General features: G+C 42.8%; 1 protein-coding gene across 3 annotated transcripts in view; it reads left to right on the top strand.

Annotated features, from left to right (window-relative positions):
• The window catches only part of CCDC85C (coiled-coil domain containing 85C), a 229,385-nt gene that overhangs the window by 145,180 nt on the left and 59,865 nt on the right, over window positions 1–24,340 (top strand). For all 3 annotated transcript variants that reach the window (XM_061612121.1, XM_061612119.1, XM_061612120.1), the window contains one exon: window positions 13,180–13,256. In XM_061612121.1, the coding sequence (XP_061468105.1) occupies window positions 13,180–13,256 (77 nt within the window). The remainder of the gene's footprint in view (window positions 1–13,179; window positions 13,257–24,340) is intronic.

Here is a 24,340-nt window from a genome sequence, read left to right as displayed (position 1 = left end):
GTGTCTTGTTTAAAAGTTGGCAATCCTAATCTGATAGGCAGTAGAGTTGGTTATTTCCAGCCTCTGACCATATGTGAGTTAGCATGCTCCGGCAATTAACTTCGACATCTGAGGAGGGGATAGGGAACTATAGAAACATTTGGCCATTTGGCTCACTGACTAGGTTGCCATCTTATTTTAGCCCCCCCTCCCCAATTCACAGTTGTTAAGCCGAAGATTTTCCTGGCATAAAGCCCTTGATCAGATGCTGTCAGGGCTCTGTGTGATTGCCCATAGGACTGTGTGGGCTGTTGACAGGCTTAGAACCCAGACTTGTGCAGAGATATCAGTTCACAAACTCTTTTTGGGTGATAGGCATATGGCTGGTGTGGTTTATGGGCTACTGCAATCCCAGCACACACAGGTCCACACATCCACATCCATGCACACATTCAGGGAGGCTTCGGTGAGTCATTGCATCCCCTTGTGGGGAAAAGCAAAATCTTTACCTGCTGGGTTTCCTCTTCTTGTCACCTGGTTTTTAAAGGTACGGGGGGGGGGAGGGAGGTGATCACTCAGTCTGCAATATTTCCATGTCTCTGTTGGTCTTCTTCCAAGGCCAGAAGGTACAAGTAAACACACTTTCCTGCAGTTACACTTCCTCTGAACTATGCTTCTTGGTGTTTCAAGCAAGTAGAATGTGCTTATAAGACAATGAGTTGTGTGCATTCCTTAGCATTTATGGGAGCAATCTACAAAGGGAAGGAATCTTGACCTTTGAGCCGGGGAGGACAATTGAGGGCAAGGGTGCTAAAGAACCTGTAGCCCAGACATAGCCTTCACGATATTCCTTTATCCTACATTCCACTGGTCTTTTTCTCAGCCCCTTGCTGTAATGAACTTGGGTCAGCCGCCAAGTCAAATGTTTTTTTTTCCAGGCCAATTACCTGTCACACAGGATTTCTGCCTAGAGGCTGACACACCATTACTATAACATAATGGGTCATCTCCCAGCTAAGCCATACTCAAACTCTTTTAAATCAATAGACTTAAATCAGGCCACATTCACATCATACATTTATTCCACTACAGTGGAAGGCCATTATAATGGTGGGGTTGGGAACAAGGGATGCACCTGCACTATACGGGTTCTGTCTTATAACGTAAACCGCTATACCATATACAGTATTGTACTTGGGGACATCGTCATACCCGTGGTATATCCAAATCTGTGGTACAGTGAACCACATTATAAGGAGTTCCCACTGTATTATCCCACTTTAATCAGTCATGGCTTCCCCCAAAGAATCCTGGAAAGTGTAGTTTGTGAAGGGTGCTGAGAGTTGTTAGGAGACTCCTCCTCACAGAGCTACAATTCCCTGAGTGGTTTAACAGTCAGATTCTTTTTTGAGAGAATTCTGGGAATTGTAGCTGTATGAGGGGAATAGGGGTCACCTAACAACTCTCACCACCCTTCACAAACTATCCTTCCCAGAATTCTTTGGGGGAAGCCATGGCTAATTAAAGTGGAATAATAGTGGAAAAAATGTCTAGTGTGAATTTGACCTGAGTCAAGTCCATTGATTTCAGTGTGTTAACTCTGACTGTGACTTAGGTGGATATAATCCTAAGATTTTAATGTCACAAGGTAAAGTTGATCAAAAAATGATGTCTCACGTTTTATATTGGTACAGTACAGAAAGCGATTTGCTCGTCTTTTAATCTTACAAGCTATTATCCCCTGATGAAGGCCTGTAGATAACAGGCTGAAACGCGCTAGGTTTTATCAAAAATAAAAGTTCCCACTTTCCAGCATCTTGGTCTTTGACCTTCCCTTTTTGATTGCTTAGTTGTATGAAAGACAGATGTAAATCTGATTAGTAGTAGTAGTATTTCAGAATATACCATTAATAACAGTTGGATAAGCACATGTGTCAGAGCTGGACCATTTCCATCTCCCAAGTCTCTGGAGAAAATATATGCATTCACAGAGGGGACTCTCCATCTCATTTCTGGGTTCATCTCATTTGATTGCTGGTTCCTTCTACCCAAGCAAATAAGCAGAGATTCCTTCATGCAGATATAGTTTATAGATCCATGGAATACAAAGCTCAGTAAAGAATGAATACTGGAGGGGGTTGCTCCACCCCATTCAAAGGGAGGCAAACACTCCCAACAAGCGGGCCTTTGATGTTCCCCCAGTCTCTTCCAACCAAGGCATCCATTGCTATTGAATGAGTTTGTGATTTAGGCCCTGTAGCATGACTGAAACAAATGAAAAGCAGGACAAGGGGGAATGGAAGGCAGGAAGATTGTTTACTCTAGTCTGGAATGGCTGAGTAGCCTGAATCAATTCAGCCTCTTTTTTGTTAACCCAATAATTAGTTTTGCTTGCTTCCCGATTACTTTCTTCCTGTCTGTGGTGGAATGCATATCCTGTGTGCGTGTTTACATAGAGATCTCTGTGGGAATCACAAGGTGGCTTTCACAATACAAATTCATATTACTATTTTGTAATTCCCTCTCTTGAGTTGTTCGTGGAAAGTTTGGGAGTACTAATTATGAAGCAACTCAGATTTGTAATGGCCAGAGTACTGCTAAAATAAAACTGGCTTCCATTGTGATCACCAGTTATTTATGCAGGCTTCCTCCCAACCTGTGGATGGTATTGTTCAGAAAGACCCATCTTGAACAAAAGGGCAAAGGGATGCACTCATGAATACATTTTTGTTGCCTGGCAAAGCTTTAAGTAAAGCAGTAATCTTGCAAATAATTGCCTGTGCCTGAGTCCCATTGAGGTCCATAGAATGTATCTGAGCATAATCGGGGGCAGACTGAATAATTTAGTTTCTAAAATGATCAAAATAAATAAATATCAGGATACTCCCCAATGGCACTGTTTCATTTTTTGTGTATTTTTTGCATCTGAAAAATAACACATCCAAGTTTATAATACATAAATAGAAGCTTCAGATGTGGTATTATTCTGATTGCCATATGTTGGGGATAAACAATACTGCTTGCAAGCACTGCTCATCTGGTTGCCAGTGTTTAAGAGTTCAGTGGTAGAGTATCTACTTTGTATGCAGAAGGACCCAAGTTCAGTTTTCCACATCTCTAGGTAGGGCTGGGAATGTTGCCTGTCTGAAACCCTGGAAAGTCCCTGCCAGTAAATATACTGAGATAAATAGTTAAACTATGGAACTCGCTCCCACAAGAGGTAGTGATGGCCACCAGTTTGGATAGCTGTAAAAGAGAATTAGACAAATACTGTACATGAAGGCTAAGGCTATCAGTGGCTACTAACCCTGATGATTGTGTTCTTCCTCCACTGTCAGAGGCAGTATGCTTCTGAATACCAGTTGCTGGAAACCACAGGAGGGAAGAGTGCTCTTGCACGCAGATCCTGCTTGCAGCCTTCCCGCAGGCATCTAGTTGACCACTATGAGAACAGGATGCTGAACTAGATGGGTTACTTGCCTAATGCAGAAGGGCTCTTCTTATGTTCTAAATAGACTAGTTTGATTTTTATCTGTTTCCTGGACTTTTTCAGTGTAAGGCGGCTGAAGTAAATGACAAAGGAGGTCCTAAAGATTGAGGCTCTGCTGGGAACCAAATAAGAAGCCTCTAAGGCTGTACTGAGCTCCAAGGGAAGCTCCAGTTGGCAATCCCCGGGGCTGGCCCAAAATGTTCTGCTGCTAGTGGTGAAGGACAAAATGATGTCTCCTTCCCACTCCACATGCAGAAGCGAACTGGACTGACAGCTGAACCTTACTTCAGTACTGGTGATGGAATGACATCTTCCACTACATCTGAAGCAGCAAACCAGACTGTGGATACGTGTCCAGAACTGGTTGTGTGGCAAAAGAAGGGAAGTGGCTGGAGGGCTCAGGAGGAACAGCCAGTGGCTGCCACTTCTTTCCCCCCACCCTCCAGCATCTGCCACCTGAAGCAGTTGCCCCAGTCTGCCTAATGGTAGGACCGACCCTGCCTATCCCTATAGTAAAGGATCGACTGAAGATTCATTCTTGGTGAAGGGGACCATAGCTCAGTGGCAGAGCACATGCTTTGCATGCAGAAGGTCCCTTGTTCGATCTCTGGCATCTACAGGTAGGCCCGGGAAAGACCCCTGTCTAAAATCCTGGAGAGCTGCTGGTAGTTAGTGTAGATGTTGTTCAGCTAAATGGACCAATGGTATGATGCGGTATAGGGCACCTTCCTTTATTCCTATCCCATTGAAAATGAAAATGAATTCCATCCTGGGTCTTTAGGAGCTTTCCGTCTGAAATATTTGTGTTAGAGTACTCGCTTGGAGGCACTTGTGTCCAGCTAGGCTTTTGCGGTGAGAGAGAACTAGGCAAGCGGCACTGCCATCTTTTTCACAAAACACTGGTGCTGTAACAAATGTTTTGACTTCTTTGTAACCAGTGGAAAACCCACTAATCGGCTTCAGTTTTCTGCTGGGTCATGTGACTAATGTTACCAAGATTAATGCTACATGAGGAAAGAAAAGAGGCTTAAATGACTTGAGAGTACCTGGCAGGTCATTTTAACCTTTTCCTAATCATCAAAGCTGCGGAATCTCCTTAGTTTGCAAGTAACTTGCAGTTCCAATCCCTGAGCGGTGATAATGGATAAAACCTTTTTGAGTCATTTTCCTGTGTCCCAACGATGTGAAAATTAAAAATAACAAAAGCAGAGAGAACACCTGGAATATTTGTTTTGAGAATGTTGGCCCATATAGGTGGGTCAAAACTAGAAGATGTCCATCTGGCCTCCTTGCTATGGGCTAGCTTTCTCAGCCACACTAAGGACAAGCCCTATAACAGGTGGAATTATTGAAAGCAAGAGATTTAGCATCATGTACCTAAAACTAGACTTCTAAGAAGAGTATCGTGAGGCTATACTACAGTAGATCAGTGATTTCCCATCTGTATTAAAAACAAGGAAGGATACATGGTCATTTAAATGGCTGCTTCTGCAGTCGTTTCATTGGCCCTGTCAGGGGAAATTGTGTTGGATTCCCAAAGAACCTGGGACTTTGGAGAAGAGTATCTTGGAGACAGACATGCATGGGTTGAGAGCTGGTTCACACAACTGTTTTCACTTGGTGGCAAGATGGCAACTTATCTACTGAGGTTACGAAATCTTCAATACATGCTTGATTCTAGGGTCCAGTTTTGATCTCCAAAGCCTTGAAAGGTCTGGGCCAGGGATATGTTTTTGTGCTTCTCTAGCCTTCTCTGATATGGGACTTACAGATCTCTCTGGGAAAAAGACAAAATGAAAGTGCGAATACAGAGAACAAAACATATTTGCACCTCCCAGTTCCTTTTGCATCACCAAAGGCAGTCAGGAAGCTAAGTGGTAAAGCATCTGCTTTATATGTAGAAGGCCCTAGGTTCAATCCCCTGATCTCCAGGCAGGGCTGGGAAGGACCCCTGCCTGAGAGATGCTACCAATCAGTGTAGGCGGTACTGAGCTAGATGGGCTAATGGTCTGACTCAATATAAGGCAGCTTCCTATGTGCTTATATCCTTTGTACTGAGGTCAGAATGTTTTTGTTAATCTAGTTCAGGATTGTCTACTCAGACTGGCAGTGGCTCTTGAAAGTCCCATCACCCAATCCTTTTACCTGATCTTTCCCATCACCCAGTCTTTTTACCTGGAGGTGCTGGGACTTGAACTGGAGACTTTCTGTAGTCAAAGTGTGTACTCTACTACTAACCTATGGTTATTCCTCATTATCACCATCTCATCTGTAGCTACATTTAGATCAGGGGTGAAGAACCTCCAGCCCATTGGCCAATCTTGGCTCACCAGGGATTTTAATTTGGCATGCATGGTCATTTCTTCCCCCCCCCCAATAATGCCCATCTGTCAATCAGGTGATATCACTGGGTGATGTCAGCAGATGGCAGGGCTGTGGAGTCGGAGTCGTGGAGTCAGAGTCGGAAGCAATTTTGGGTGGAGTTGGAGTCGGTAGAAATGTACCGACTCCGACTCCGACTCCGGCTTCAAAATAAATTTTGATTGACAGATTTTTTAAAATATAACTTCAAAATGTCAAAGAAGCTTCCCATGAAGTCAGCTGTAGTTGACCATTTCACCATAACTCAAGATGGAAAACATTTTGTGTGTCAGTGTATGACACAGGACCCAGATGAAGACAAATGCTGTGATGCCAAGATCAGCGCATATTCAGGCAGCGATAAAAATGCTCCTATGAGAGCTTCCAATTTAAAAAGACATTTACAGCCCTTTCCAGGGCTGTGGAGTTAGAAGCAATTTTGGGTGGAGTCGGAGTCAGAGTCGGAGTTGGACAGTAGAAAAATAGAGGAGTCGAAGTCGAAGGTTTGGCATACTGACTCCACAGCCCTGGTAGATGGGTAGGGTCATAGAGTTCAGTCTTGCTGAGTGCTCCAACTCCTTCCTGTGGGGAACATGCTGGCAAAGCAGACACCTCCCCCTACCCTGCGCATCAACTTTGCAGGTATGCAGGACTGCTCACCTATCAAGTCACCTGATGCCAGATGATTGACTAGTAGGTGGCCTGGCCCACCTGTTAAAGTTGGCCCACAGAGTGGGTGGGAGATAAAGATTGGGTTCACCTCAACAAAAAGGGTCCCCACTATGTTTGTGATCTCTCTCTCTCTCTCTCTCTCTCTCTCATATCTCCTTCCTTTATTATTTTAACAATGCAACATCTCTACTACTAAACATAAATCTTATTTTACTTCTACCCATTGTGACCTCCCTCACTCCCCCTCTTAATTTCCTGCTTTGGTTTTTTTAAAGCTGTGAGCAAGAACTGATAGTGCATGGAGATTACTGGCAACACACTGCAAAAAGGGGGGGTATGAGCTCTGAAGCTTGGATCGTCATGCTATTATGGATCTCTTCCTAAAATGTGGCAATGAAATAAGTGCCTAAATAGCCTCTGAGGGGCAGACAACATAGGGCGGCGTATAATATATGGGTAGAAGGGGCTGGGGATGTGTCTCTTGCTTCAGTCCTTCTGCCAGAAGATTTCATTTCAGCCTCAGGATGTTGTTATGGCTGCAGTGAACATTAAGACATCATCATCACTGCATGTGCATACACACGCATGGATTTACCTTGCCAAATGGGACACGTTAGACTTTCATTAGCCCTGTTGGCTTGCCTTACTGCTGAATGGGGAGAGAGTCATTTAGCTTCACCACCTGCCCGGCAGTTTCTCAGTCAAAGCCTTGCTGTCGCTGTCCAATTTCAGCAGAAGGTTGGCTGCTGCTTCCTTGCCACTTCACCCCAGATGACTCTTCCTTTTGCAACTATCCTCTCTACCACTTCTTCTCCAAGTACATGTTGAAGGACAAGGAACTAGTCACCTGGGTATGAAAACGGAGCTGCCGGGGGTGCTTCTTGCTTTTCTAGATTGAAAGCGTATCTGATTGAGAAAACAACAGCAACAAAGAATTTAAAAAAAGTATTATGTTTTCTGCTGTCAGGATTGTTAAGCCAATCTTCCTTTCTTTTCTTTTCTTTTTAAAGACCGGCTCATTGCATATAGAATGTTTAGGCCAAGGGTGGCTAAACTGCAGCCTTCCAGATATTAAGAAAATCAGAAGAGCCTGCTGGATCAGGCTAATGGTCCATTATCGTGTTTTCACAGTGGCCAGCCAGATGCCTATGGGAAGCCCATAAACAGGGCCTGAGCACAGCACCACTCTTCCATCCTGTGGGGGGTTTCCAGCAACTGGTGTTCAGAAGCATGCTGCCTCCAACAGTGGAGGTAGATCATAGCTATCATGGCTAGTAGCCATTGATACCCTTTTCCTCCATGAATTTGTCTAATCCTCTTTTAAAGCCATCCAAGTTGGTGGTTGTCACTGCCTCTTGTTGGAGTGAATTCTATAGTAGCTCAGTACATTCACTGGTGGAAGCTCTCCATGCTCCCATCAGAATTTGCATTCACCACTCTATGCCTGATGGAGCATGGAGGTCATGCACAGCATTGTCCCCCCCTTCTCAATAATATTAGAGCAGTGACATCATGTTGAGAGGAGTAGTAAGGACACTCCAGGGTTCCTTAACTCAGTGAGACAATTGGCAGCAGCTCTCCAGGGTTTCAGACTGGGCCTCTCCCAGGCCTACTTGGAAACACTGGGGATTGAACCTAGGACCTTCTGTGTATGAAGCAGGTGCTCTACCACTGAGCTACCTTCTCCCCTACCAACTCTTCAACCAACCCTTCAACCAATTCTCCTGTGCTGTAAGATGTCTGATTTTCAACACATCCTGAGAGATACCCTTCCCATTTTGAAATTTGATCTACTGTTTTTGCCTTTGCTTTTTGTTTCGCTTTGATTGAGGTTTTTCAAGCATATGTATATAATTATGGCAAAACGTCCCAAGATCTGGGATTGTGGGATCAAAGCATAGTGCTTCGCAAGAGTGTGCAATGACAATAGATAATGGGGAATGGGATAGAGTCTACTTGTAATGGGGGATTAGTTGAGAAAAGGGCCCAAGGTGTGATTCACCACTGTGTATTTATGGCATTTGTATAGTCTAGGCCGAGAGAAAATGTCTGGTCCAAAGGCACTCAGTGTGCTTCATAGATGAGGGAAGAACTGAATCCAGCTCTTCAGGTCCTAGCCCAGCACTCTAAACTTTATACCACATTGACTCTCGCTTGGTTGAATGCAGCCACAATCTGGGTTGTATCCAACAAAGTCAGAGTTGACCAGGGACAGGGAACTGCATCTGGCCAGTGAGCCTGGTCCTTTCCTCTCCTCCCTCCCCCCCCGCGAGCCAACTTTGACTGGTGGGTGGGGCTTCTCACCCATTAGTCACCTGCCATCATTATGATGTCAGGTGACAACTTCAAAGGGGCTTGCTGTAACTGCCGATAGCCACTTTGAAATCCATTTGCATGTGTGCTTTTTATTTAAACTCCAAATGAGAGCCAGTGTGGTGTAGTGGTTAAGGTGCTGGACTACGACCTGGGAGACCAGGGTTCGAATCTCCACACAGCCATGAAGCTCACTGGGTGACCTTGGGCCAGTCACTGCCTCTCAGCCTCAGAGGAAGGTAATGGTAAATCCCCTCTGAATACCACTTACCGTGAAAACTCTATTCGTAGGGTCACCATAAGTCAGGATCGACTTGAAGGAGGCAGTCCATTTCCATTTTGCAAATGCACAAAGTACGGTTTGCTGACAGCGTCAATCAGCTAATTCAGCCCCACTTGCAAAGGAACAATTGGGAGCACACTTTTAAGTTTCTGATTTTTCCTTTGGAACTGCATCCTTACTTGTCCCACACACGAAGTTACATATGATATCAGTTATGGGGGAAGTAGGTGTGGTTTGGGGAAAATGAACTCCCAAGCCTAATTGCGAGCTATGCCAGGCCTAATTAGGATCATGGGCTGTAGGTTTCTCACCCCCGGAGTAGACTCATTGGAATCAGTGGTCATGACCCATTGATTTCAGTGTGCTGGCTTTGAGTATGAATAAGTTTGATACAACCCATTGTTCTGTGCCAGGTTCTTGACATACATGATATTTTTGGTGGCCTCAAACAGGCAGCCAGGACAGGATGTCCTTTGTCATTCCTGAAAATAATGATTTTTTTAAAAAAATCCTTTGGTCACCATTTCAAGTTTTTACTTTTAACATATTAATATTATTGTTTTGCACTGATAAGTCACAAAAATGATGGGAAATGTTGCCAAAACATTGGGAGGAACATGTCCAACACTTCAAAGGTTTTATTTTTAAAAAAGTTTCAAAATGCCAACAACTTTATCCAAGCTATTACAATTCTTTTAAATGACCGGCCTCTATCTTTTTGTACTATATGACCTACAAGACAGAGGAAAATGTTACCAAAAAATTTGCGTAAATATTTTTTTGCTTGAAATTGCTTACAACAGGAGGGGAAAGTAGTGTCAATTGTTATTTTTTACATTGCAAGTTGGCATTCATAGATACTTTGGGGGGGGGGGGAGTTTAACCGGTCTTTGGACTTGTTGTGAAAGAGCTGACCTTGCTATAAATCAGCATGTTTTATGAGACAACACAAGGTCTGTATTTTTAACCTTAAGTGTTGTTCTCATGAGGCCTGTTAAGGAACGAATCTGAAATATTGCACTGAAGAGCAGAGGTAAGATAATGAAGCCAGTGAAAGCCAGCGGGAGCAAAATATTTTACTTAGCCCCGTGTGGAGGTCCGCACATGACACAAAGTTTGATGGAAAGGTCATTGCACAATGTAGTGGAAATAGAAGTGTCAGAATCATTCACGGTATAAGAAAAAAAATAGGGCAGCAGACAGGGTGATAGGAGAGAGACGTAAGCCAACAGACTTGCCGCTTGCCTGTGTTAGCATTTGTACGATGGAGAAGTTTATCTGTGCTTTTGGGAGCCATCACCTCTCATAAAACAAAACTTGGTTGAACGTGCCACAGCAGTGGTAGAGGAGGAAAATGGCTGTTAAATGTTTATCATTCTGTTGGGGAAACAATGATGCACTCCAGATACGTTTTAGGTAGAGTGGGTAGAGCAGGGGTGGCTAGCCTGTGGGCCTCTAGACATTGCTGAACTACAGTGCCTGTCAGCCCCATGCAGCATGACTAATGGTCAGAGATGATGGGAGTTATAGTTCAGGAATATCTACAGGGCCACAGGCTAGCCACACCTAGGGAAGACACTGCATGGCGAGTCAGTATGAGCCGTTAAGGGCTTAGTTCACAAATGGTGCAACATGTGGGTATTTCTGTGGTCTGTTTCAAGGCAGCTTCCTATGTTCCTGTGTAAGCTAATAAAACATGAAATCTTATGTTAAAGTCATTAGTTTTTTGAATAATACAAAACTCATCAAATATAAAAGGCAAAATATAAACAGTCTCTTATGTGCTTTGAGGGTAGCTTTTTTAATCCTTCCAATAAGTGATGCAAAGGTCCAGGATGAATATCCCCAAACACTTGAAATCATAACTTCAGAATGAAATGTGCTTAGCCCCACTCCCAAAGTTGCATGGCTCCTGCTGCTCAGCCATCACATGTTGGGGCTTAACCTCTGAAGCCAGGAGCCTACTCCACTCACAAAGGCTCCTCATGCGATTGTGTGGGGGAGCATCCATGCATAGAGCAAGGCTCTCCACTTCAGAAGCTATGCCCCAACACTGCAGGAGAAGAAATGTGACTTTGGGAGTGGCGTTAAAACGCCTTTCTGCCACGTCCCCATCATGCGAGTAATGCCCGAAGAAGGTTCTGATTGCATGTCCACGATGAGAGAAGAGTTTACATTCTGGTACAGTGTCTCTGACTACAACATTAAATGGAAATGGGGAACTGTACAGTCGAACAGCCAAGAGAATAATCTGGGAATTTCCTAGATCAAACCTCACTTCACCCATGTACATAATAGGTTGCCTTAGCCAAGCTACCAGGTTGTATTCAGTAAAGTCCTGCTCAGAGTAGATCTGTTTAAATTAATGAACCTAAGTTAGTTGTATCTATTAACTTCAATGTTTCTACTCTTGAGTAAGATTAACATTGACTATCACCCATCGTCTCTTAGCTCCATCTTCTCATCTGCAGTATGGGAGATAATATTGGTCTATGTTACAGGACTGTTGTAATGATTCCCAAGGTTGGTCTGTCTGTCTGTCTGTCTGTCTATCTATCTATCTATCAGCTGCCCTGTAACAAGAGTTCTCTGGGTGATGAGCAAAGAAAAACAATTTGTTATAAAAAAAACACCATAGTAACAAATAAGACTAAGAATCAGCAAATAAGACACCTATAAAATACAAATCACATTTTTAAAAGATCAAGAGATTCAAACATTGCAGCATTGTTTTTGCCATTAGTATGCTGCTAAAGCTTCCTGTGGCTGGGGGACTTGTTTTTGTATATTTTTTATGAATTGCATGTGTTTTTGTATGAATATGTCAATATTACAATGTGTTTATGTTTTTTTAAATATGTTGTATGTCGCTTGGAGACCTTTGTGTGACAGGCTACTAACAAGTCTAATAAATAATCAGAAGAGAGAGTTGGAAAAGTAACGTTTGTGCTAAAAGTATAGCATACTGTGACATTTTAATGTATAAATTCTAATAGAAGGCACCAGGCACCCCTCTCTGATGAGGACGTCAACAACCAAGGGGCCATTGCAGAAAAGACGCTGTCTCTCTTAGCCATCTGCAATATCTCTGTTGGTAGGGACACTTGCATAAAGGCTTCTTCTGATTATATCAAGGTTTGGATAGTTCATATGTCCCAAGGTATGGTCTGAAAGCATATGAGGTTTCCACCTTGCTGATGTTAAGTAGGTCTAGGTGTGGTCAGTGCCTGGATGGGTGACTGTCTGGGAACCACATGTATGTTGCCTTTGATTCCATGTAATGTGAGATACAAATGCAAGTCAAATAAAATTTAAAAGGCACCAAGAGCTTTTAAAGGTCAAAAATCTAAATTGGAAATGGACTCATAGTATAAGGGCATAACATGTCCATAATGCCCGGTCCATTTTGTTCACCGTTTTAAAGTTTCTGGACTGTTTTCAATGGTAGCATTGCAGAAATCTAAAATGAGAGATAATGGATGTGGAGAGATGAGAACACTCTAAAGCACTATATAAATGCTGAGAGTTTCTTATTAATCATCTTTGCTCATTGCTTATTCTTTTCTTTTTTCATGCGTGAAATTTTCATACTTCTTCAAAATAATAAGCAGGTGTTTTTGGAGCTGCAATAACTCATCCCCTCCCCATTGCTCAGCTCACTGGAAGGAGGCAGCTGCCTGCACAAGGTCACCCAATGTCCCCTTGCTCTTTTAATGCCTAAAATGTCTCCTCCACTCCTCCTTTCAAGTGAAACTGAACTGAACCTCATTATTTCTTCCCAGTTTCTCAGAATGCTGCTATCATGGACACGAGCCTCCAGGGTTGGGAGAGGCCGGTTCTGCTTCTGGGTTTTCTTACCTTGTGTGTGTGTATGTGTGGCCTTTGTTGTATTAATGGTTTCAAACTGTGAAATGCCCTCTTTGCTCCCTCTGGCATTGTTCTTCAGCTCTTCTCTTGACCTATACACTTCTGCTGAGAGGAAACATTAGTCTAATTGAGAAGCTACCTTGCTTGATTTTAAAGCACTATCTCCTGGGAAGGTTAATATTTTTCCTTTATTTTTTTTCTCCCCCTTTTAAAGATTCATCTTCCAACTACATCAGACAACTTGAAACAAAAGTCAAATTGCTAGAGGACGATAATAAACTACTTTCTCAGGTAGGTGGTTTTATAGCATGCATGTTACATCCTCCAGCTGTACTTGTTTAATAGGCAACACTACCTTTGTCTTCACTTTGGCGGAGCAACTGCAAGGGTGGCCTGAGGGGGTTCTGAACTTTAACAGGAACATATGTTCACTGGCAATAATGATCTAGCTGATAAAAGATCTGATCAAATCATTTTTATTCAACAAAATGTATGTACTGCTTGATTGTAAAAAAATGCAAAAAACCACCCTCTAAGCAGTTTACGTTAAAATTATCCATAAAAGCAGTTCCAAACAAGTAATTAAAAACTTTTTTAAAAATAACTAAAATAGCAGTAAACTAAAAAGAGATTAAAATATCTATGTGTCTAGAGAGACTTGCCTAAACAGAAATGTTTTATGCAGGCACTGAAAAGAATACAGCAAAAGCACCTGCCTGATGTCAATAGGCAAGGAGTTCCAAAGAGTAGGTGCTGCCACACTAAAAGAATGATTTCTTATAAGTGCGCAATGAGTATTATGTGGCAGCTGTAACAGTGCCATTTCCGCACTGTTCCTTGCTTTGCTAAGCTAACTTTTGAAATTCTGAACAATAATAATATTTGGAAGCATGTTGTGGCGTGGGTCAAGAGAGCCTGAAGGCATCTCTTGTGAAGACATCAAGCAGGAACTGGCTGCCCAACACCCACAGCAGGCAGGAAGTGCAGCAAGCCAAACTTAGCTCAACTTTCCACGTAACAGCCCAGCTACTGAGTCTTATTCCCTGAAGGAACACACAAGAAAGGTTCAGAGACACACTGTGCTTGATAAGGGATTCCTAGCTGTATTGACATATCTACATCTATTTGTACATCTGTATAGTTTTACGCCTGCATTAGTGTTGACTGCATTGTATTTTATTCTGTAATTATATTGTATTTTATTGAATTTTAATATGTACGTCGCCTAGAGTGGCTTCGGCCAGATAGGCGACACAAAAATTAAATTTATTATTATTATTATTATGTATACCAATAGAAACTTACAATCATTACCACATGGACACAATTTTAGGGGCTTTCTGTGGACCAATTGACGTAGGTAAGTTCTTGGTGTAAAGCAATGCCCAATCCTCCAAAATAACTGAAGAAAATCCTTTTTCGAATCTTTCCTCTGACTCCCAGCACTCACATAACAGATTACAGCCAGATATTGAAACATAAATGAAAGAAAAACATTTGTGCATGAGAGGAGAGCCAGTGTGGCGTTGCGGTTAGAGTGTTGGACTAGGACCTGGGAGACCAGGATTCAAGCCTCCACTCAACCGTGAAGCTCACTGGCTGACCTTGAGCCAGTCACTATCACTGTCTCTTAGCGATAGGGTTGTTGTGAGGATAAAATGGGGAGAGGGAGAGCCATATATCCCACCTTGAGCTCCTTGCAGGAAAGGTGGGATATAAATCTAATAATAAATAAATAGTTTGAAGAGTCAGATGACAGATATAGACAAACATTTCACAAGGCTGTTACTCATTTTCGGTAAATAGTACCCATTTCAAAATATTCCTCAGCCCAGCTATTGGAAGTTCCGTGAGTAAGATGAAGGGATGCAGGAGGGTATGTGTCCTCCTTAATATGGAATGGGAGGTTAAATGGGGTCACTGTGTGTCGCACCTTCCAGTTCCTGACCTCCAGTTCTGTGCCCTCTGTCCAAAATCTCCATCGTCTCACTGCAACCCCAGATTTCAAGAAATCCTTTCCTTCCCACATTGGTTTTACCACCACCCAATGGCTTTTGCATTTATTCCCAACATAATTTCTACTGGCCAGAGGTTTCTATACTTTTTCCCCTTCTTCATTTTGATGAAGTTTGTGGTGGAAAGTTGGCGCAGTTAAGGATGTGGGGGGATGATGGGCTAATCCTGATCCTCTAAAGCAAAGTTCAAACTTTATTTCATGAAAAGCTGCAGCTGCCAAAAAGGAAGGCACTGATATCTGTAGCATGCAAATGGCCTTCAAACATTAATCAATTATTAATTCAGTTTCGACACTTTCCATTGCTTCTGTCCATAAATCATCAAGTGGCAGCTAAAATGAGTAGATGATTCCATCAAAAATATTCCTAAATGGTACTTCCGGGAAGGATTGCTTAGCTTGTGTCTGCCTCTGAGACGAGCTCTTGTCTCAGAGGAAGCTTTTTTAGTTTTAAAACCAGCCAAAAGGGTTTTTTTGACTGGTAAAAACTTTCTCCCAGGCAAGGGAGAAACGAAGAGATTATCCACAAGCTTCGTTGTGTTTGTTGGGGGACTTGAATTCATTAGGACCTGCCAGCAATGTCGGACGGAGCCAGGAATTTCAAGCAAGCTCAAACTGATTAAGCAAGACTTTTTTTTTCTTTAAAGAAAAATGTATTCTAACAGGCAAGCATTCTTCTATCTACTCTTATCATTTTGTTATCATTACAGTAAAAGAGATTTGTTAAAGGATCGGCAACAAAGAATCCCTGGGTGAGTTATAACTTTCATATACACGGAATTAAGGAGGAAGAAAATCGAAATAGCCTATCTTTGTTTTTTATTGCAAAAAGCTGGCATGGAATTGAGCATTTTAAAGATATAAACGGATGAGGGGCAACTAATCTAAAGAGGAAATCTGATTTTATGACATTTGAGACTATTTTTTCTGGTCTACTTTTTTTTTTTTTTGACGAATCTGCTTACTTTTTATGCCATTAATTTTTTGGATGCTGTGAACTAAATTTGTTTTGCACTTTTGGACACATAAGAGATAAGGCGGTTTGTGCTGTCTAGAGGGTGATGTCAGCAGGCTTGGAGGATTAACTCCTTTGTGACTGGAAAAAGAAATAAACTGGTCTTTGCTTGGGAATAGTTAAGAATGACAATCAAGAAGGTGGCTGAGACCCTGGATGTACAGGAAGGGGTTCTGTATTTAGATATGTTTCAGAAAATAATGAATGAGATTAAGCTGGTGAGACAGGAGCTGAGACAGAGCAGACAAGAGATGAAAAGTGAATTTGGCAAAATGAGACAGGAGCTGATGGAAATTCAGGATTCTGTGAGAGGGGAGGTGGATGAGACCAAAGATACGGCTGGACAAATAAAAGAAGATGAAAGAAAAATTAAAGGAAAGGTTCAAGCCCTGGAGATTGGAATAGATATATCAAATATGGACTTGGAAAAAGATTTGGATTTTATGGCTGTGATGGATCCTGGAGACAAATATCACTGTTTGGAATTCAGCGCTGTCCTTGAAGGAATTGGTGAAGAGATTAGAGATAAAGATATCAACGGTTCAAAAAAATTCCTGGATTGGAAGGATTTGATGGAACTTGAAATGGAGAAAGTTTACAGAATTAATTCCAGATGTGTGACAATGGAAAAACTCTCGGGAGATGTGATGGTGCATTCTGTGGAAAGGAGGAGCAGAGATGCAGCTTTACAACAACATTTCAGTGGTACATTCGGAATTGATGGCAAGGAAATATTTGTGATGAAAGAAATTCCTATCAGACTTTTATTATATGACTACTATGACTATGACAGCAAGATTATTATGGGTGCAAGGATGGAGATGGAAGATGGAATTAACACTGAGAATGGCTATTGAAACTACTGGACCTAGCAGACTTGATGAGATGGATTAATTGACATGTTTATTTGGAGAAAAATCGATGGATATATTTCTCAAGGAGTGGAAGCCTCTCTTTGACTTTTTGCGGAAAGAATAAAGTAATGTTAATGAGATTTGATGATTAATTAAGATAACTACTGGAGGAAAGTGATTTTGTAATATATTAAGAGACAGGTTTGTTATATATTATAGATCTATAACTGATCTGCGACAAATCGGAAGTCAACATTTTATTTTATTGTATTGGTTATTAATTTGTTTTTGTTTTGTTTTGTTTTGTTTTGTTCTGTTTTGTTTTTTGAAACTTTGAATAAAATGTAATGATAAAAAAAAATATTCCTAAATGGCTACGCCTGATCTCAAAACAGTGACCTATTTTGGAAAACAAGGACGTGGCCAAAGTGGTCCTAGCATTGAGAATTGACTGCCAGGGCTGGCTGGAGACATTTTGCTGCTTGAGGTGAAGGACAAGATGGCATCCTCATTCCAAGGGCAGAAGCCAAACGGGCCAGCTGTTGAATCTTATTTCAGTAATGACAATGTAATAGTGTCTTCCACCACACCTGAGATCAGTAGGCTTCTTAGTGGAGGTGCATGGCAGGCTGTGTGACACTTGGCTCTGCTTTCCCACAGAAGGGTTCAGCCAGAGTGCTCAGGAGGATAGCCAGAGACCTGTCCCTGCTTCCCCCCCACGCGCATTTGCCACCTGAGGCATTGCCTCACTTGCCTAATGTTAGGGCCAGCCCTGGTTGGTTGGCAGGAGCATGTGAATGTACAAGACAGTATTTTGAAACAAGGGCTGTGGCTGTCTCTGGGCTCACTTCAAGGTACTGGTTTTAACTTTTAAAAGGATTAAGCTGGCTGGGATCTGCTTCACTTACAAACACCTTTCACTATACAGCCCTTTCCAACCTTTAAGATCCTCCCAGGAGTCCCTGCTGCTTTAAACTCCATGGTGGCAGAACATTAGTCATCAGAGCCACCTGCAGAGGAAGCCCACCATCATTCTAATGTTTGCTGCTTTTTCTTATTAGTATTTATTTTAAAGTTTCAGTGCTTTATTTTAATGTTTTATTTTATCAATTCTGTGCTCTAATTATATCATTACACCAGATTTAATGTAGTCAATTTTTATTTTAATGTAATCTGCCTCGGAGATAATTAGGTGCAAATTGAAGATACAGCTATCTGACATGACTAAAATATATTTCCACCGCACTGCAAAGGATTCCAAGGCACGTTCCAGGACCCTGAATAATCTTGGCCCACCGAGCTGTTTCCCCTAAACCACACTCACCTGTCAATCAGCTGATGTCACTGGTTTAGTGCTGCCGGCTGCTGCTTTGCCTTCCCTATGGGTCAACTTTAACAAGAGGGCAGGACCACCCACCTCTCAGTCACCTGGCATCATCATGTCAGATCAGGGCCGGCTCCAGGAATGTGGGGGCCCTTGGGCATTAGCCTGCTCCGGGCCCCTCTGCTTCCCTTCAGTCCCTTACGGAAACCTCGGCCGCCAACTTTATTGATGGCAACACTGCGCGAACAGCAGAGAAAGGTAGGTGAAGCGTGGGGAATGGCAGGCAGCTTGGAAGCTCATCTTGTGATCCACGGGATCGCGGAAGGGGAGCGGAGGGCCCCTCAGGGCCCCCCCAGGGGCTCCTAGAGCTGCGGGGCCCTCGGGCCAGTGCCCAACCTGGCAGCCCTTTGGAACCAGCCCTGGAAAAGGCTGCTATAGGAACTACTTCTGAGTAGACATGAATAGAACTGAGCAGTAAAACAGGACACTTATGAAACTATTAACATCCCTGTTCACACCATCATTCATTGCCTGAGGGCTCCCACATTATATATTATTGATGGTTCTTGCTTTCTTCACCTTCTTCTGTGTAAATGTGTTTCCATTATAATGTATTTTAATTTATGCTAATGCTCTTAAATATATGTGACTCGCTTGGAGACCTTCTTATGTAGCAAGTGACTAACAAGTTCCAATAATAATAATGATGATGATGATATTGTTTAATTTTCAACAGCATGTTGTGCACTGGTTCAAGAATGTTCAGGGAGGGACCATAGGTTAGGGGTACAGTACATGTTTTGGATGTAAAAAGTCCTGTTCTTAATTGCCATCTCATCCTTGGCATATCCTCTTAAAATGGAGGGGGGGGGACCTTTTCAGCTCCACTGGCCAGATCTTTATTGTCCCCTACCCTGTGAACCAACTTTGGTAGGTGGGCATGCCCACCCACCTGTCAATCATCTGACACAGGGCCGGTTCCAAAGGGCGGCCAGGTTGGGCACTGGCCTGAGGGCCCCGCAGCTCTAGGAGCCCCTGGGGGGGCCCTGAGGGTCCCTCTGCTGCCCTTCCATGATCCTGTGGATCGCAAGATGAGCTTCCAAGCTGCCCGCCATCCCCCGCGCTTCACCTACCTTTCTCTGCTGTTTGCGCAGGGTTGCCATCAATAAAGATGGCGGCCGAGGTTTCCGTAAGGGACTGAAGCCTCTGCCGCCATCTTGGTTGATGGCAGCAATGCGCGCGCTGCATGCCATCAACCAAAATGGCGGCAAAGGCTTCAGTCCCTTATGGAAACCTCGGCCGCCATCTTTATTGATGGCAACCCTGCGCGAACAGCAGAGAAAGGTAGGTGAAGCGCTGGGGATGGCGGACGGTTCGGAAGCTCGTCTTGCGATCCACGGGATCGCAGAAGGGAAGCAGAGGGGCCCAGAGCAGGCTAATGCCCAAGGGCCCCCGCATTACTGGAGCCAGCCCTGGCCTTTCCCAATCTTTGGGGCCCCAGATGTTACTTGACTACCGTCCCCATAATTCCTGACCATTGGCCATCCTGGCTGGGGCTGATGGGAGTTGTAGTCCAGCAACATCTGGGGACTCAAAGGCTGGGAAAGGCGTCCTATGGAGGTCAGTGGGGCTTACTCCCAAGATAAGTGGAGCCTTAGTCTGTGGAAGGTGCACATTATGCAGTTTGCATTGAAATGCAGGTGCTGATGGGTAGTTTTAGACTGTAACTTTAGCCATTCTATGTGTTGCAGTAGTAATTGTCATAAGATGCTTTGATTTTATTTCAAGCAAGTCAAGATATCACTAGAATAAAAATAAATAGATGGTCTCTTTTGGACAGTATGGTCTGTTGCTAGGCAACAAGCCATGGATTGGATTTTGGTAACTGGCTCCCTGTTCAATATGCCCTTGGCCTGGGTCCTTCCTGCTTTGTGTGAGCTACAAAAACTGAGAGTACTTTATCTGTTTGCCCCTTTTTTATATACAAGGTCAAAAGCAGGATCAATAATTAATAGGTGAAAAGTGCATGGGCAATTAAAAAACAAACAAACCACAACTCAGGGATATTCCTTTTAATAGCAGATGGTGTTGTTACCTAAATTGTCTTGTTCAGTAGCCGGACCTCAGATTAGGTAACAGCAGAAGAAATTTTCCAGTTGGAACTTAACAGATTTTTTTTTACATTGAATCCAGCATTTCATGGTTGAACACTCAGAAAACAAAAAGGCCAATTAACACAACAATTTCAAGACATGGCAGACTCAGGAAAAAAAACACAGGCTGTATTGACACAGATGTCATATAGACAATGAGGCAAATTTGTTTTCTTTCACTTAGGGGGTAGGCCCTGAACATCAGGAAAAACCTCTTGATGGTATATAGTCTTTGTGTCCAACAATCGCCACTTGCTACATGTGGAGAAATGGTTATTGCCATGTGGTGAATTGGTGCTTTACTTCTATCTCCTATTTTTTAAAAATATGTTTTTAAATAAAATTATTTTATTCAGTTCAAAAAGGTGTCCACCCTCTGCCCTTAAAAATCACAGATTCATCCTTGGATCCTATACACTTTTCTGACTTTGAATAGCACAGAATTGTTTTTGAATTCATGCAAAATCCATTCACTTTGACATCTACAATTCTCAACTATCTCAAGAGCTTGTGAGGAGTCTTTCTTTGGAGAGGCACCTTGTCAAGACAGATGTGATTTAACTTCAAATCACTCAACATTTGGAAGATTAAATTGTTACAATGTGGACTCATATTTTAAATCAAATTTTTCAATTTTTTAAAATTTTAATTATTTTAAATCTAAATACAGTTATTCCAAAACTCTTGTCAAAGTTTGTTTCACCGTGGCTCTGTGAATCAACTTTTCTGTGGTAAAAATGTTGAAATCAAAATAGAGGTTGTAGATATTGGAAGAAAATTTGGAGGTGGAGTTGTGATATAGTTTAACTGATTTTATGCCTGGCTTCCCTGTACTACTTTTAAATGCATAGTGCAGATGGGGGCCCTGATCTGGCCCCACTCCCCCCCAGTTTATTCCTGAGAATAAGCAAAAAGAAATTGGAATGAACCCAGCCTAAAAATGAAGAGACTTTGTAGCTAGTCTAATTATGAAAATAATAACAACAGCAATGATGAAAAGCGCCCAGATCTAAAATGAATAGCATGACAAATATACATCAACAGTATCTCTAACAACAGGAATGGCAGGTTCAAAGGAGCCTCTGGAATGTATCCCTTTCTTCAAATGAGACTGGCATTCTGTCTTCTCATGTGTTGAAAGACTACAGAGATGTCAGGGAGTATGGAATGATGAGGTGCATTTAGAAATCTTTTGCTAGGTGATTCCCCCCCCCCCTCAAGAAGACACAATGAGAGCCTTGACACATCACAGAACATCCACTGAGCAGGTCAAGTGACTTGTTTCCTGGGAGAGGCACCAGCTAGCAAAGGGTCTCTTGTGTCTGAGGGATTCTTTGCAACTGGAACACTTTTTACAAAGCTTGCAGTATAGTTTGCAGCCGAAATATCAAATTACCTTAGATGAAGCGGTATTTTGCTTCTGTATTTAGCACTTGGAAAGACGCCAGGTAGTCTTCCATAATCACCAGTGAGCCACTAATCTCTTAATGCAGAGGCATTGTTGGATACTTGGACCTCAGATTTCATCACTCTGGGGGTCTTGTCGACACAACTTCCTACCAGTGAACTTTCCAAGAACCATTGAATGTCAACATGCAAGGATAAAAGCGTATTGGGATCATGCTGCAATTCAGCTGGTGTCTTGTTAGCATCGCAGCTACTCCAGTGAACATTTGTCAGCTTTAAAGAAAACCATACAGCAGAATTCAGCTCTTCAGTTTAAAAAGGCAAGGCTCAAAATGATGGATCAGAACAGAAGAAGAGTCCTGCTGCAAAGGCCAATCTAAGTCAGCCATCCTGTTCTCACAGTATCCAACAGGATGCATATGGGAATCTCACAAGCAGAATATGAATGCAAAAGCACTCTGTTCACTTGTGCTCCTCACTAACTGGTATTCAGAAGCATATTGCTGCAATACTTAAGTTAGTATATGACCATTATGGATTGATAGCCTCAACCTCCATGGATTTATCTGTTCCCCTTTTAAAGCCATCCAGTGGTGGCTATCATTACATCTTGTTCTACATCAAGATTAACTACAGTTTAGAGAGCAACTTCACTCACTTACATACAGTATATTACAGTCTAGGCCGAGGCTCCTTATCATCAGGACTTACTCTATTGCACACAAGGTGGGAAATATCAAAAATTTAGCCTGCATTCTATGATTCAGAATTCCGGCCCTAGGTTAATTTGTGCAAATTGAATAAAAAGCATGCTGCTTTTGCATGATTGTACACTACTGCTGTAAACTCTCTGTGTATTCTTGTTAAAGACTGCAGAAAGCCCATTAAACAGAAGCGGCAACATAGCAGTATACATGATTTTGTGGATTGTGCCCTTTATTTGTGTAGCTCAGTCCTGCGCAAGAGGACATCTAAAAATAGTATTCTGCTAACGCATTTATCTCAGTGGTTTGTCATGTTCAGTTCTGGGAGAAATAGCAGATGAGTCATAGCAAATTTCATTCTTTAGAACTATAAAACGTGTGTCATTAAATGTGAACTTTTTCTTCCGTCCTCCCTGGAGTTCCCGCCCTTTAAAGTGAGAAACAGAGGCACCCTTTCCATTACTCTGGCGGTCTTTACACCATTGTGGGCAGGGGCCATAGCTCAGTAGTAGAAACACCCATTGCATGCAGAAGGTCCTAGGTTCAGTCCCCAGCATCTGTAGGGGTCAGAGTGATGGTGGCTGGTGGTTCTATGTCAGAGGGGCAGTGGAATCTGCTCCGGGTTTTAGTCTGAAATTTCAAGGAGCTGTCAGCACCTTGGACAGCTCCTTGAAATTTCGGACTAAACCCTGGAGTGGCTTCCACTGCTTCAGTAACCTGGAGCCACCAGCCATCACTAATTTGAAACCTTGGAGAGCTGCTGCTGGTCAGTGTAGTCAGTAGTGAGATGGATGGACTAATGGTCTCCTGTCTGACTTGCTCTAAGGCAGTGTGCTATGTTCCATGATGTTCAGTGGAGCGACCATTTTAAACAACTGATTTGGGGGTGTCATTTTTATTACTATAAAGAAAATATACATGTAGTAGCATTAAAAGGACAAGAAATTACCATTTATTTATTTTACTATTTATTCATTTATTATTTGATTTATATCCCGTTCTTCCTCCCAGTAGGAGCCCAAGGCGGCAATTTATACTTTCTACTATGAACTACAAAAGGGGCAGAGTGCCTCTAAATGCTAGTTGCTGGGAATCATAGGTGAGAAGCGTGCTACTGCACTCAGGTCCTCCTTTTGGGTTTCCCATTGGCTGGCCACTGTAAGAACAGGATGCCAGACTAGATGGGCCATTGGCCTGATCGAGCAGGACTCTTCTTATGTTCTTAGGAGGCATTTAAATCTGTCACTACAGGTGCCACAATGTTCTTTGGCAAAAAAACCCCCAACAACCTAGATTCTTAAGGAAGATAGCAGAAATCCTGGGTGGAATCACTTGGTGCCCTTGTGCTCACAGAAGGGCTGTTGATCCAGCTGATACCTCTTGAAAGAAGAGAGGAGGGAATTTTTGCTGATCTCCCCCTGCAACTTCCCTTCCCTGAAAATTAGCACTTGCCATGACTTTGAGGGCCAGCTTCGAGGAATAACCAGATAGTAAAGCAAGCCATGCTGGTCCTCACCATCCCAGAAACTAGCACAGCCAAGGGGACACTATTTTATCAACACCTTTCTGGCCTCAGGAGGTCACATTGCCATTCTCTGCTTGTGAGGATTTCAGAAGCTTCTCCATACCATAGCAGGGTATAGCTGCTGAAACCATCACATGGAGCAGAACTGCTCTAGAAAGTTAGGGCATACATAAGAGCCTGCTGGATTAGGCCAGTGGCCCATCTAGTCCGGCATCCTGTTCTCACATTGGCCAACCAGATGCCTATGGCAGGGGTACCCAAACTGTAGTCCGTGAGTTTCATTCATGTGATCTGCGGCATGTTTATGGATTTGTGGTTGAAGACGGAAGGTGGCACATCCATTGAGTTACATACTCATATTGACTTTTAATTGTATTTT

This window comes from Rhineura floridana, chromosome 2 (assembly GCF_030035675.1).
Source record: "Rhineura floridana isolate rRhiFlo1 chromosome 2, rRhiFlo1.hap2, whole genome shotgun sequence".
NCBI classification, from domain to species: Eukaryota; Metazoa; Chordata; class Lepidosauria; order Squamata; family Rhineuridae; genus Rhineura; species Rhineura floridana.
This window is presented reverse-complemented; position numbering and strand designations above follow the sequence as displayed.